This window comes from Heloderma suspectum, chromosome 3, assembly GCF_057233095.1.
Source record: "Heloderma suspectum isolate Gila_16-S chromosome 3, 16-S_ref, whole genome shotgun sequence".
NCBI classification, from domain to species: Eukaryota; Metazoa; Chordata; class Lepidosauria; order Squamata; family Helodermatidae; genus Heloderma; species Heloderma suspectum.
This window is the reverse complement of record NC_139460.1, coordinates 48,223,975-48,236,718: the sequence shown is the minus strand read 5'-3', so window position 1 is coordinate 48,236,718 and position 12,744 is coordinate 48,223,975. Positions and strand designations below refer to the sequence as shown.

General features: G+C 43.2%; 1 protein-coding gene across 1 annotated transcript in view; it reads right to left on the bottom strand.

The window, feature by feature from the left end:
* The window catches only part of CFAP44 (cilia and flagella associated protein 44), an 86,027-nt gene that overhangs the window by 53,274 nt on the left and 20,009 nt on the right, over nt 1–12,744 (bottom strand). The window contains exons 9-15 of the mRNA XM_084843124.1: nt 8,960–9,124; nt 8,161–8,316; nt 6,251–6,298; nt 3,722–3,821; nt 2,688–2,782; nt 1,203–1,412; nt 684–794 (exon numbers count right to left, since the gene is read on the bottom strand). Coding sequence (XP_084699250.1) covers nt 684–794; nt 1,203–1,412; nt 2,688–2,782; nt 3,722–3,821; nt 6,251–6,298; nt 8,161–8,316; nt 8,960–9,124 — 885 coding nt within the window. The remainder of the gene's footprint in view (nt 1–683; nt 795–1,202; nt 1,413–2,687; nt 2,783–3,721; nt 3,822–6,250; nt 6,299–8,160; nt 8,317–8,959; nt 9,125–12,744) is intronic.

Sequence of the window (12,744 nt, the reverse complement as noted above, 5' to 3'; positions counted from 1 at the left end):
TATGAAGGTGCAGAAATGTGTGAAAGTGTGATTAAATTAATGAAAACGCCTCTCTGTGCCTCTGTAGCTGGGCAGCTGTGAAGGGATGGGGGGAGTAAAGGGGCATCACAGAGTGACGTAAGCACTACGCACGCCTACAACACACCCACTGCAAAATGTGAAGTTGGTTTGGGGAAAGGACACATGGCTCGCAACTGCGGGGAAACCCGCAGCGAATGAAAAACATTGCAGCAAAACACCTCTTTGGAAATCCACATTTTCCGGGAGAAAGCAACGGATGGCTCCAAAGTGGCAACTATGTTGTCTGTCCCAAAGGACCAAAACTTGCAGTCGCCCCAGAGTAAAAGTCTCGTGTAGATGGGACCTTGGATTGAAATCTAGCTCCCCTAGGACCTGGATGGCCTGGAACCCAACCCCAACTGAGGCCTGACAGAGGTTGACTCCAAATTATTAATGATGGAGAAATCCAAAACAGATTGATCTCTCCAGGCCATGAGGGGCAGATGAGATGCAATGTAAGTAAGTGGAAAGAGGTGCACATTGGGACAACGTTTATACTTTTTACTATTAAAATGTTCCCCCAGATCACTTATAATATATCGTTTAGGTATTTAGATCTATGTATCATGGTATATGGCAAAAAGCATGAGATACACATCCTACAAGAAACACTATCTACTCACGTGAGAAGGTGGCGACCACTGCAATGCCTGCACAGGCCCCGGTACATTAATGAACCCAATTGGCTCATATTTGTCTTCAACAGTGAAGAAGAAAACAGTTTTATCTCTGCTCTGAAAAATAAGAAACAGGAAAATTCCCAAAGCCACACATTCCACAGGAATGCTAGCCAATTACAGCAAACAACACACAGAGTCCCATACCACCACCATCATTTTTTTTTTAATGAAGCTTCCTAGGCAAAAGCCAACTTCATCAGCTGCACCTAGTGTTACCAGCCAACTCCAGGATAAAACAGAGATTTTGCCCATTTGCCTTCTACAAATTAATTTCAGGCTGAGCTCTGGAATGCCTGGAGTCTGTCTCCAGCCCTGAATTAATTTGGACTGGGTTCAAGAGCACCACTGGGGCTGCCCAGAGGTTTCCAGATCCTGGTGCTGCTTTCATGAATAAACCTGCATTTTCTTTTGACAATGCACACGGCCTATTTACAAGCATTCATTCAAAAAGTCAGAACATACCCCTGTGGCAAGCACTTCCCCGTTATGCTCGTAGGCCAATGCTGTAACTACACTGGTATGAGGCTTGAAAGCCTGCTTCAGACGCAAGGCTGCATCCACTACAGTCTCCCGTCCAGCAACAACAGGGAGTCCCTTAGGATTATAAAGTTCAATAATGCGAACCACGCCATCTTGAAACCCTGCAGCAATTACACCTCCGTTGGGATTCGCCTTTGACAGAGAAAATAGTTTCTATTAACATAACACACTGGTAAAGAGCCAGATTAAACCATGTCTTATACATCATCTCATAAATCAAAGCAAAGTCTGTATTGTTTGCATATACTGAGAATAATTCACATGCATTGTGGCTGACACGTTGTTCTCAAATGCCAGTACCAAAATACTATTTTTTGAGAGCCAGTGTAGTGTAGTGGTGAGAGTGACGGACTGGGAGCCGGGAGATCCGGGTTCTAGTCCCCACTTGGCCATGGAAGCTCACTGGGTGACTTTGGGCCAGTCACAGACTCTCAGCCCAACCTACCTCACAGGGTTGTTGTTGTGAGGATACAACGGTGAGGAGGAGGATAATGTAAGCCGCCTTGAGTTCCTTGCGAGAGGGAGAAAGGCGGGGTATAAATGCAATAAATAAATAAATAAATAAACTATTTTTATCCTAACCCAACTAGAAGATTCAGGGCAGGACACAAAAGCAAGTTCCATAAAACAGAAAAGTGACATCTTTCCCAAATAATGAACAGGAGAACCTACAAAACCAAAACAAGATTAAAAACCTTCCCTTGCTCCTGGGCAATACCAGCACATGATTTCCACCCTTACCAACTAAAAAGGAAAGGTAAAACCAAGGACAACCATTCCACCCACAGGCAGCACAGCCTATTTCTCCAGGCCGGGGTGGGCAACCTCTGGCCCTCTGTTGGACTACAACTTCCATTATCCCTGACATTGGCCATGTTAAGAGCAGCTGATGGGAGCTGAAGTACAACAAATCTGAGGGCCACAGGTTGCCCATTCCTTCCTAGTGGATGGCACCATGACTAGAGATGCTTGAATCTCTGAAGAAGACAAAGAAATAAGAGAAATAACCTGTATTGTTCAACATAGGAAGAACTGGAATACCTGCTTATAATGCAGTGGGTCGTCAGCAATTATGCCTTTCTTCTACAGACTCTATCCTCACTTCCTTGGAAAGAATGCAAATTTATCCAGACCACTCTGCGAAAAATCTGGGTAAATTTAAGTGATAAGATGCTGCTATACCTGGACACTAAGGAAGGCCCTATCTCTAAGGGACTAGGAAGGAAACTGGGGCAGGGTGTGTGAAAGTGGAATGAAGAGAAATGGAGAAGAATCTGGGTAACCGGTTCCTGAATCCTTATGCTCCATCATCCAAGAGAGGCACTACAATTAGCCATTGTCACATTATACCATTATACCAGCTGAGCTCCACCCATGTGCTCCTCAGTCCCATCTATTACTACTTACCACCTTTGGTGCCCAGGTCAGTGCTGTTCCTCCCTGTTTAAACTTCATCTCAGTCAACTGCACCTTACCAATGAAATCATAGATACGCACTGAACCTGTGTTAGACAGTTAACAGGTGATCAGGAAAAGAGGAAGGACCTATCTCCATTGCTTTGTAAAATGGAAGCAACAGGTTTTGCCACATCAGAATGAAAATTGACTCACATTTCTTCTCTCCCCCCCCCCCCCCCGGTTCTTATAAGAACCTGCTCTGGCTGTTTTGTAGCTTTGGAACTTTTAAAAAATACCTTCAAGCAAGAGACAGCTTGTGCAGAGAGCTGGGCGACTGCTTTGAGTGTTGGCTTTGGGAAACCTGGGTTAATATCTAAATTCATCTACAAGCCAACTGGATGTCTTTCCAGAAGATACTGGACTGGATCCAAAGGGTCTCTTCCTCCTATGGAAGGGGTCCTTCCACTGGAAGAAGATTCTTTTCATTCATAGAAGGGAACTTTTGGGTCCAACACACTATCTTTCAGAGCAATTTCCCATAAGCAAAATGAGAGTTATAATAACCTAGCACACAAGTTTGTTATGAAGATCAATGGCTGCCAAACCCTTTTCCCTTTAGAATGCTATAGAAATTATTATTAGATTCCTAAAAATCATCCAAAACTTACTGAGTAACACTCTCTTGTCAAATGTATTGGTATTACCATTCAAAACAGGAACATTTTTGCAAAGATAAATAAATGTGATAAGCACATTAGTTGTTCCCTACATAGTACATTGTAGAGCAAAACATAAAATATTGTTTCAGAATTGCAGAGATTTGGATGTCAAATGGTTTATGAAAAAGCACATTTCTACTGAGTTTGTATATAAACTGGCCAAAAACATGGGACACTGAAAAAATGAAACTATACCCCTGTAAATGATCACTGTAAATGATCAATGGATGATCCCCCTGAATACTTAATATAACAAATCTTAACCTTTAAAACTAGGGGGAGGAGGACCAACGGCAGGAATCCAAAGGAAAGAGATGCACTTACGGTCAAGAGCGGTGGTGGCCATGATATATGTGACTGGAGAGACACATACGGCTTCTATCTTTCCAGAATGAAAAGTAAAGAGGCATTCTGGATCATGAGTCTACCATAGAAAACATAAAAACAAAGAGTTCTTCAGAGGGATATTTGTAAAAGTATTTTTTTTAAGCTATGTGGACTCTCCTTCATTAGAGTTGTTTAAGCAGACACTGGATGGCCATCTATCAGGGTTGTTGTAGCAGCTGATTTCTTGCATAGGCAGGGGGTTGGACTAGCTGACCTTTGATGTCCCTTCCAATTCTAAGATTCAATTATTGTATGAGCAGTGCTACCTAAAGTTATATATCATTAAAGTCCCATTGAAAATCAGATCCCTGAAATATGAAGGGCATTCAAACTGGGATGCCTAATCTTCGATCTAAGGGGGAAATGTAAAGACTGGAATGAGACTAAATATACTAATGCAAAATCAAGGATCTTTCCTAAAAGATCTATATCAGAATACTTTGTATTTACAAGGAAGAAATATATGGGATCCCCTAAAGTGATGTGGGAGATCTGTGTGATCACCTCTCCCACCATCTTTTTCTTTTCCTAAAAACAGCCAAGGAAGGGCCTGATTTGGATCAGAGCAATAGAGCAGGGAGGGGGTTAACCCTTTCCCTCCACTTTGATTCCTTAATGCAATTTGCCCCATGTAGCTATTAGCCTTGGAGGGGAAATCATATGTTAATCCCACCACTTCAGTCCAAATTGGGGGGCCCAAAGCTGCTTTTAGGAAAAGAAAAAGTTGGTGGGAGATCCAATCACAGATCTCCTGATGAATGTGCTCTACTGTTGAAATAGTCAATGAATAAGCTCCAGTTGTGTGCAAATCTATTAAGAGCGCAATCCTATGGGGACAGGCGGCCACCTCCAAACTCAGAGGTGACCACCTATCCAATATAGGGCAGGAGAGGCATGGAGGGGATCATTCCCTCCGTGCTTCTCCTGCCCTGCATTTGTGGCTAGACAGCCAATTTCAGCTGTCTAGCCATGGGAAGACGGAGTGGGGGAGGAGGGTGCTGGATGATACATAGGATGTGTCATACCAGCATTTCTGCCTTCCGAACGCCCCCCAGAATGCTCCATTTTGGCCGCTCCACACTCCTCTTTGGAGTACGGAGCATGGGGCTGCAGCGCGGAAGGGGGGAAGGTCAGTTCTCCAGGAACTGACCTTGGAGCGCGGGCTCTGCGGTCGGTTCCTGGAAAACCAGATATCCCATGGCTGTCTAGCTGCTGACTAGCGGCCATAGGATTGCTCTCTCCATTTGTCTCCCTTCTTTACTCTTATATAGCTTGCAATCTTGGCCATCACTACGTTTTCATACATTTTTGTCTCCCATTCTGTTATTACTGGGATTTGAACTTTTCAGTATTTTGTGCTACTACACAAAATGCCTTTCAGTATTCTTGTTGCTACAACCATATAAGATATTAGCAGTACTATTCTATACATGTCTACTCGTAAGTAAACCCTATTGAGTTCAATGAGACTTACTCCCAGATAAGTGTGTATAGGACTGCGGCCTAATTTGCTGTATTGACTCTTCTTTATGTATTTGTCAACCGAAATAAATCAGGTTCTAAATCTAGTTGTACTTTTCAAATTTTCTCTATTATATTCTTAATCTGAGACCAATCTTTTTTGGCCTTGTCACACAACCACCCAATATGGAAGTAGCTTTCAACAGTTGACTCATGCTGGCTGGAGAATGCTGGGAGTTGTAGGACTTTTTTCAGTCTAAATATGCATAGGATTGCACCCTAAATTTATTTTTATCTTCGTAACCTTTCTCTGGCGTTATGTACCATCTGGACATAACCTTATAACAATTCTCACGTATGTTTGCACATAAAAAAACATTATTACCAGTTTTCCAGACATGTATTTGTGTGTGTGTGTGTGTGTGTATACGTGTGTGTGTGTGTGTATGTGTGTGTATCCCATCATCAAGCGTTATTGGATTTCCCAATTAGTTCATGGTACAATACTTTTGTTCTATATAGATCCTCAATTTTGTTTCTTTTTTCAGTCCATTCCATGGCCTATCATATTGCGCTAGCTTGATAATACAATTTAAAATCTGGCATACCTACCCCCATTTTTTTCATCCTGTATTATTTGCCCCTATTTTTTTTGATATTACTAAAAAGATTAAGGGTGCAATTATATGCTTGTTTAAACAGAAAGAAGTTCTACAACTCCCAGCATTCCCCAGCCAGCATGGCTGGCTGGGGAATGCTTGAGTTGCAGGACTCTTTTCTGTCTAAGCATGCATAGGATTGTACCCTAAAAGACCAAGTGAGGCATGTAAAATCACTATAACTGTTAACATTTAGAAGCTATCATTTTAAACTCATATAAACCATTGGCACTAAACAACTTTAAATATACAACATTAGCCTCTATTCATCCATCGAGTATAAATCGGGTATAATTCAGGAATGATGGGGGAAAACCAGGGAAAGAGAATACAAGGTAAAACTTACAACATTTGTGAAACTCAGATCAAGCTTCCAGATGGCTCCATTGAAATCCTAAAGAAGAGAACATTTAACACCTGGTTATTATTTCAAATAATATGTATTTCCCTATCCTAAAGACACTGGCTCCAATTCAGAGAAAGTTAGCTGCCCTTTTCCATGGAAATCAACAACTACCTTGTCTCACTGACTTCATCTGAACCTAAGCACAACTAAGGGCAAAACTACACATGGCACTAAACGCATCACTGCAAGTACTGTGAATCTTTCAAAAAATTATAAACAGGTGCAAGGAGGCCCAGTCAGGACTGGGACTATGACATGAGAAGGGCCTAGCCCTTTCATCCTCCACTGTGATCCTGACAAAAATCACCCTCTCCCCCAAAGCTCCTGTTAGCCCCGAGGGAAACCTCATTTGGCATTAATGCGAGCTTCCCTTCTGGGGCCAATAGCAGCTTCCAGGGGGCACTTTTTTGTCAGGAGTGAGGTAGGGGAGGAAAGGGTTAATCCTTCCCCACATGCCACAGTCCCAAACTTGATCACCTGCCCACCAGCTGTTTATAATTTTTAAAAGATTAAGTACTTGCCGTGACACATTTAGCATCATGTGTCATTTGGCCCGAAGAGCAAAGACAAAGGGTTGTATCCAATTTAACACTAGTAGAAAAAGTCAAAGCGTTGTTCCACTAGCAACTGCATATTCTGCTAGCAACGGTGCCATTGTGCAAGCGGCCCCTCCCGCTGCTTCTGTTGCGCAAGCGGGACCCACTGCTTGTGCAATGGAGATTTAATGTTTCCTATAGGAAGCCCAGAAACGACGGAAACACTCGTTTCTGGGTCAGGACAAGTCAGGCTCTGCCAACCTGCCCCACTGCAGAAACGAATGTTTCTGGCTGCTCCTGGAAGCACCAAGTCTCCGTTGCACAAGTGGTGGGCCTCGCTTGCGGAACGGAATCAGCAGGGGCACAACAGAATAGGTGGAGGCACAGCGCCCCTAGTGTAATGAAGTGCTTGTGCAACGGCTTGCACAGCCACTTGTGTAAACAGAATCACAGTATTGGGCCTGAGGCTTGTGCAAGAATGAAACAGGGTTTCTGCAAGAAGCAGCTTTGCACTCATGGGATGACACTACTGGATACAACGCACAGTATAAAAGACAGCTCACAGAGAGGCCCTCAGCCATGGGCTGAGCCGAAACCCCTCCAGGCTTCACAATGGAATGGACAAACATACCAGCTAACTGAATGCTCACTCAGCACCTCCCCCATGCTTCAGATGGGCTGTCTACTTTTAATCTTTAGAAGCACAGTATATATCTTTATCTGTTAATTTGTTATCTCCTTATTTCTAAAAAGGAAACCTTAAAAAAAAAAAAAGTCCAGAACTACTGCAAGGACTGGGTGGCAGGAAGACAAGTTTCTTAATATATATGGGAACTAGCCTATTTCTACCTAAGCAATCCTGGTTTAAAACCCAGAGATGAGACCCACCTTACAATTCTTGCATAATTAATACATATCCTGGTAAGGCCGTTTAAGAAACACAACTCTTAACTGTTGCATAACACAGACCTGCAGCTACACCTTGCTTGGGGCTGCAGTGCTATATGAAGAGTGGCAAGGAACACGTGTGCCACAGAACCTTGTCTGTTCATCTAACCAGACCTGATTAGACAGGAGATTTTTGTGATGCTATCACACCATAGGGTCAAGATCCAGAAAGACTTCAGCTGACGCTAGCATGCTACACAGTGGCCTCACTCTGTAGCAAGTGCCACTGTGACATCATCACATCCTATACATGGAAAAGAATGGAGTGATTCAGGATACTACTGAATCAGGGGTATATATTGATCACATCCTGCTGTCCTTGAGAAAATCCTCTATACATTAGAGAGAGATGAAAACAACTCTTACCTGAGCATACCAATACGGTTCTCCGCGTTCATGAATTTTCATCATACAGCTCAGATTGACATTTTTGCCAACTAAAAGTTCATTCATTTGTTCCATCTCCATCACTCCAGTGTCATCCACAACATCAGCTGTGTCTATTGTTTCAAAATCCCAAACCTTTATAGAGTTTGGAAGAGAAAAGAAGATTCTTTATTACTGCCAAAAGCAAAGCATTTTTAGCAAATATGGTGAAAATATAGAAAATGAGAAAACCTAAGGGAAAGGATGTGATGGAGCTGGAGGTTACTCTAGCCCCTTTATGTAGCATCTCCTACACTTCTAGGACCCAGTTCAAATGCCTTGGTAGTGCTCCTGAGAGGTTAGGCCTCATGGGGAAAAAAAACCCTCCCCTGGGGGCTTGGTCAGAAACCTCAATCACATGCTTCCCATCCAAATTAGAAGGGAAAAAAAGTATTATCAAAAGAACTTTACAGAGACAGGAGAGCAGAGAATACATACACCTACTCCAGGCTGCCTCACCTCGGCAGATAGCAATTGGAGAAAGGGCTTTTCCTGTGCTGGCACCCCCATTGTAAAATACCCTCTCCACAAACACTCGCCATCAATCTTATTAACTCTCAGGTACCAGGTAAATGAAATATATTCCTCTAGCGGACATTATTATCAAACAGTGGTCATGGTGAGTACAATTCAACATATAGAATAGTAAATGCTATCCTTAAACATGATTAAGCATGGGTACACTCAATATGTTGGTTCTTTGTACACTCATTACATCTGTTCTTAAGAAAACACTCACCCTGATGTATCCATCTGATCCGACAGTGACCACCTCTCCTTCATCCAGAACCAACTGATTAACTGGGCCATTGTGACAATTTCTATGGCCAGGTCGACAAAGTTCCACTTTTATGAGGCCCCCTTCCCAGAGTAACAAATTGCCCCATTCTGACCCTGAAAGTACCTTTAATGCAAATAAAATAAAATATATTAGTATTATATCACATTGATGTACATGAAAGGGACAAGGCGGAGAACATATTACTTTCTATGAAAGCTGAACCAAGTTTTCTCCAGAGAGTAATATATTTGCTAGACAAAATAGCAGTGAGAATGGATGTCTGTAAGACTAAGGTTGCAATCCTATATCCATTTACCCAGGAGAAAGCCCCACCAAACTCAATGGGACTTACTTCTGAATAAACATGTATAGGATTGTCCTTCTAATATATTGTTTTCAGTGTGAAGACAGCTTGGATTTTTACTTTACCTCCCAATGCCTAGCAACACTCTGAAACGTTTTCAAGAGATGTTTACCTAAGGACATGATTCAAAACAGCTATTGAGCAATTCTAAGAAAGCAACTATTTACAGATTCTGAAAGCTCATATTTATCCATGTGCTTGCTTTAGAGTACAGTTGGCAAAGTGCCATCTCAAAAGGCCCAGACAATCACTTTCTTCTCAATACCATTAATAGCTGATATTGTGCAAGATCCAATGAGCAGTTTTAGGTGTGCCCAAGGGTGTCTCCATGAGCGATTTACTCTGAGCTGGCTGCATTTGGAAGTCATTAGGGACACATGACGTTGTCACCATCCAGCAGCCACCCCCGAGTTTATTATGGAAAAACCAGATTTCCTGAGACTGCTTAAAGTCCGATTCTTTTCCTTAAGTTGGGTTCTCTGCGGTATAGCTGTTGTGTGCCACAAACCCCACATTTACCTCAGGTATGCTAGCCCAGGGGTGTGCCTTTCACTGTGACCCCGCTCAAGGGGTGTTTCCTGTGTGTTTCCCATCCCTGCACAAACCCATTAACATCTGCTCAGAAGTAACTCCCATTGTGGTCAATGAGGCTTGTCCCCTGAATGTGCACATCAGAATTTACAGAGATCCCCCCCCCCCATTGAAATAGCACAGTTTACAGCACTAATTCCCTAAAGGCTGTAAAGCACTTTCTCAAAGCTGCGACTCTCCATTGTTTGCTTTATTGCCATTCGGAAGTAAATACTTCCACCTTCAATCCGATCCTGCACAGCATCGGGTTAGAAAGGGGGCTGGTTTCCTATCCTTTTGTTTCCTGTCCCTGCCTTTCCTAGCACAAATATAAGTGCTTCTACTCAGAAGTAACTCCCATTGTGGTCAATGAGACTTGTTTCCGAAATGCACACTCCTGAAGTTACTGAGATTCCCATGAATCAAAACAACACATTTAGGAGCCTTAATTTTGAAGCTTTGACGCTTCAATTGATCGCAACACAGCAGGGAGAATGCTGTGTTCTTTGTTGCTTTAAGGAAGGAAGTGATGCGGAGGTGGAGGAGAGAGAGAAGGAGATTGTTCAAGCTTCAGCAGGTTCAAGGCAGAGAGAACACTCTGCTCTTGTAATGATTGTTGCTTTAAGGGAGTAAATAATGCCAGGGGGCAGGGAAGAGAGAGAGAGAAGGAGATTGTTCGAGCTTCGTCAGGTTCAAAGCAGAGAGAACACTCTGTTCTTGTAATGATTGTTGCTTTAAGGGAGTAAGTAATGGGGAGGGGGAGAAAGGGGGGAGCCTGGATGGGTGGGGAAGCCTCTCTCATTGGTTGAGCAGCCCCTGCCAGTCAGATGACGTTCACTCCAACCCCCACCCCCACCCAGAAGTATGTTCTGTGAAGGGCCATATACTGGTGTGGTGCACTCACTCGTGGAACCCTGTGCAGACCAAAGCTCACTAAAGCCGATCCCTTGAAAAAATCCAGGTAATCCTCCATTCTCTTCTCCTTCCATTGTCATGGAGAAACCCCCCCCCCCCAGGTGTGTCCAAGGCCTTTGATCCCTATGATCTGCAGACTCCCATACCATAACGAAAACGGCTCAATTTCAAAAGATTTTTGCCATGCAGCATGGAGGGCTGACATTGGAGAAGAACAAGTCCAAACCTCTCTTGAGCAGACAGAACCAGTCACATGTTCTTTGCATCGAAACCATTGTATTTCAGCATCATATACTAATTGGAATTTCAATTCTCCATGTCAGTTTTTATGTAGCCAAAATAGCATTATCTACACACAAGAGGGAGGTATCTATCAGCAGGCTTGGTAGAAGCCCAAGGTTTGCAGAAGTACAAAAATTATTTCGGAAAAAACCCTAACAGGGTGGGGACCCAAAAACAACCCAAAGAGGACTAACAATGCTGAGGGGGTACAGAATACTGACTCTTGGGTAGTGCGGAAGAGACAGAAAACCAGGAGATGGCATAATGGAAACCTAAAATGGAACACTCTACATTGCAGCATTTCTTTTGAAGGTCCCACTTGTCAATCCTATAATTCTAAAAGCTTTGGAGTTTTTCTGTCTATCTATCTATCTATCTATCTATCTATCTATCTATCTGGGACTCTGAGTAACAAATATTCCAATAATTTTCCAGATGACTGCTCCTTTGTGCAATAAATGCACAACTGTTACTTATTTGTTGCAAAGGGTTTAAATCTCTTTCCTTCAGGTGGCACTTGTGTTGAGGGAACAATGCATTTCCTCTCATGGGTAGCCTATCTACTGAGATAATGGTTTGAGGAATGTGGCCATGTGGGTTTCACTGGTACCCACTGTGTTATATTATCAGTGCTCGAATTATGGGAGTGAGCAGGTAGGGGCCCCATCATGAACTCCACACGCCCCACGCCCTGACACCCCCAATTTTAGCCAAATCACTCCCCACATAGTCTTCAAAAACAGCAGCAAGGGGACTATCACAAAACATATGGAGACTGCCCCCCCCCCACTGATTCCCCCCGCTCCCATAATTCAAGTACAGGTATAATGCAATGCCTTATATGTGGGGCTGCCTTTGAAGACAATTCAGAAACTGCAGTTACTGCAAAACTACTGGACAGGACCAGTCTGAACATAGCTCTCTGATTCTTAAACATCTCCATTGGTTACCGGAACATTTCCAGCTCAATTCAAAATGCTTGTGCTTATTTTTAAAGTCCTATACTATACAGGGACCAGAGTGCCTAAAGGAATGCTCACCTCCACAGCAGCCTGCCTGTCCACTCCAAGTGCAACCTGAGGCCCTTCTCCAGGTGCTCCCACTGCCAGCGGTGAGACAGGTGGTGATGGGGGAAAGGGCCTTTTCAGTTGTGGCACCTTCTCGCTAGGAGGGCCCGTGTTTATTTTTTGTTTAACATTTTGAACATTGCACTATTTACTGTTTTATTTATTTTTATTATGGTGCAGATGTGAAAATGTTTGGACTGAACAGTGGCATATAAATGTGGGGGAGTATCCAATGGTAGCTTTGTGCTAGCAGAAAGTGGGTCCACCCGCACAAGGCACAGCAGCTAATTTCTGTCAGTCCTACCCCCCTGTTGCAGCCTTCTGTGCCATATCCCATACAGTTTTGGCAGGTCCCCCAACCTTTAAGAGCACGGAGGGTTGTAGTGGGAAACTGGTGAAAATTGGGCACACCAAGCATTGGATATAAGCCATGATTAATAAAATAAATATATAACTACTGCATAGTGACTGTGACATTATTTGTAACAAGTAACACAAGCCCTCGCCTTCCCATGCCAACCGAATTTTGCAACTTACGGGTGTTG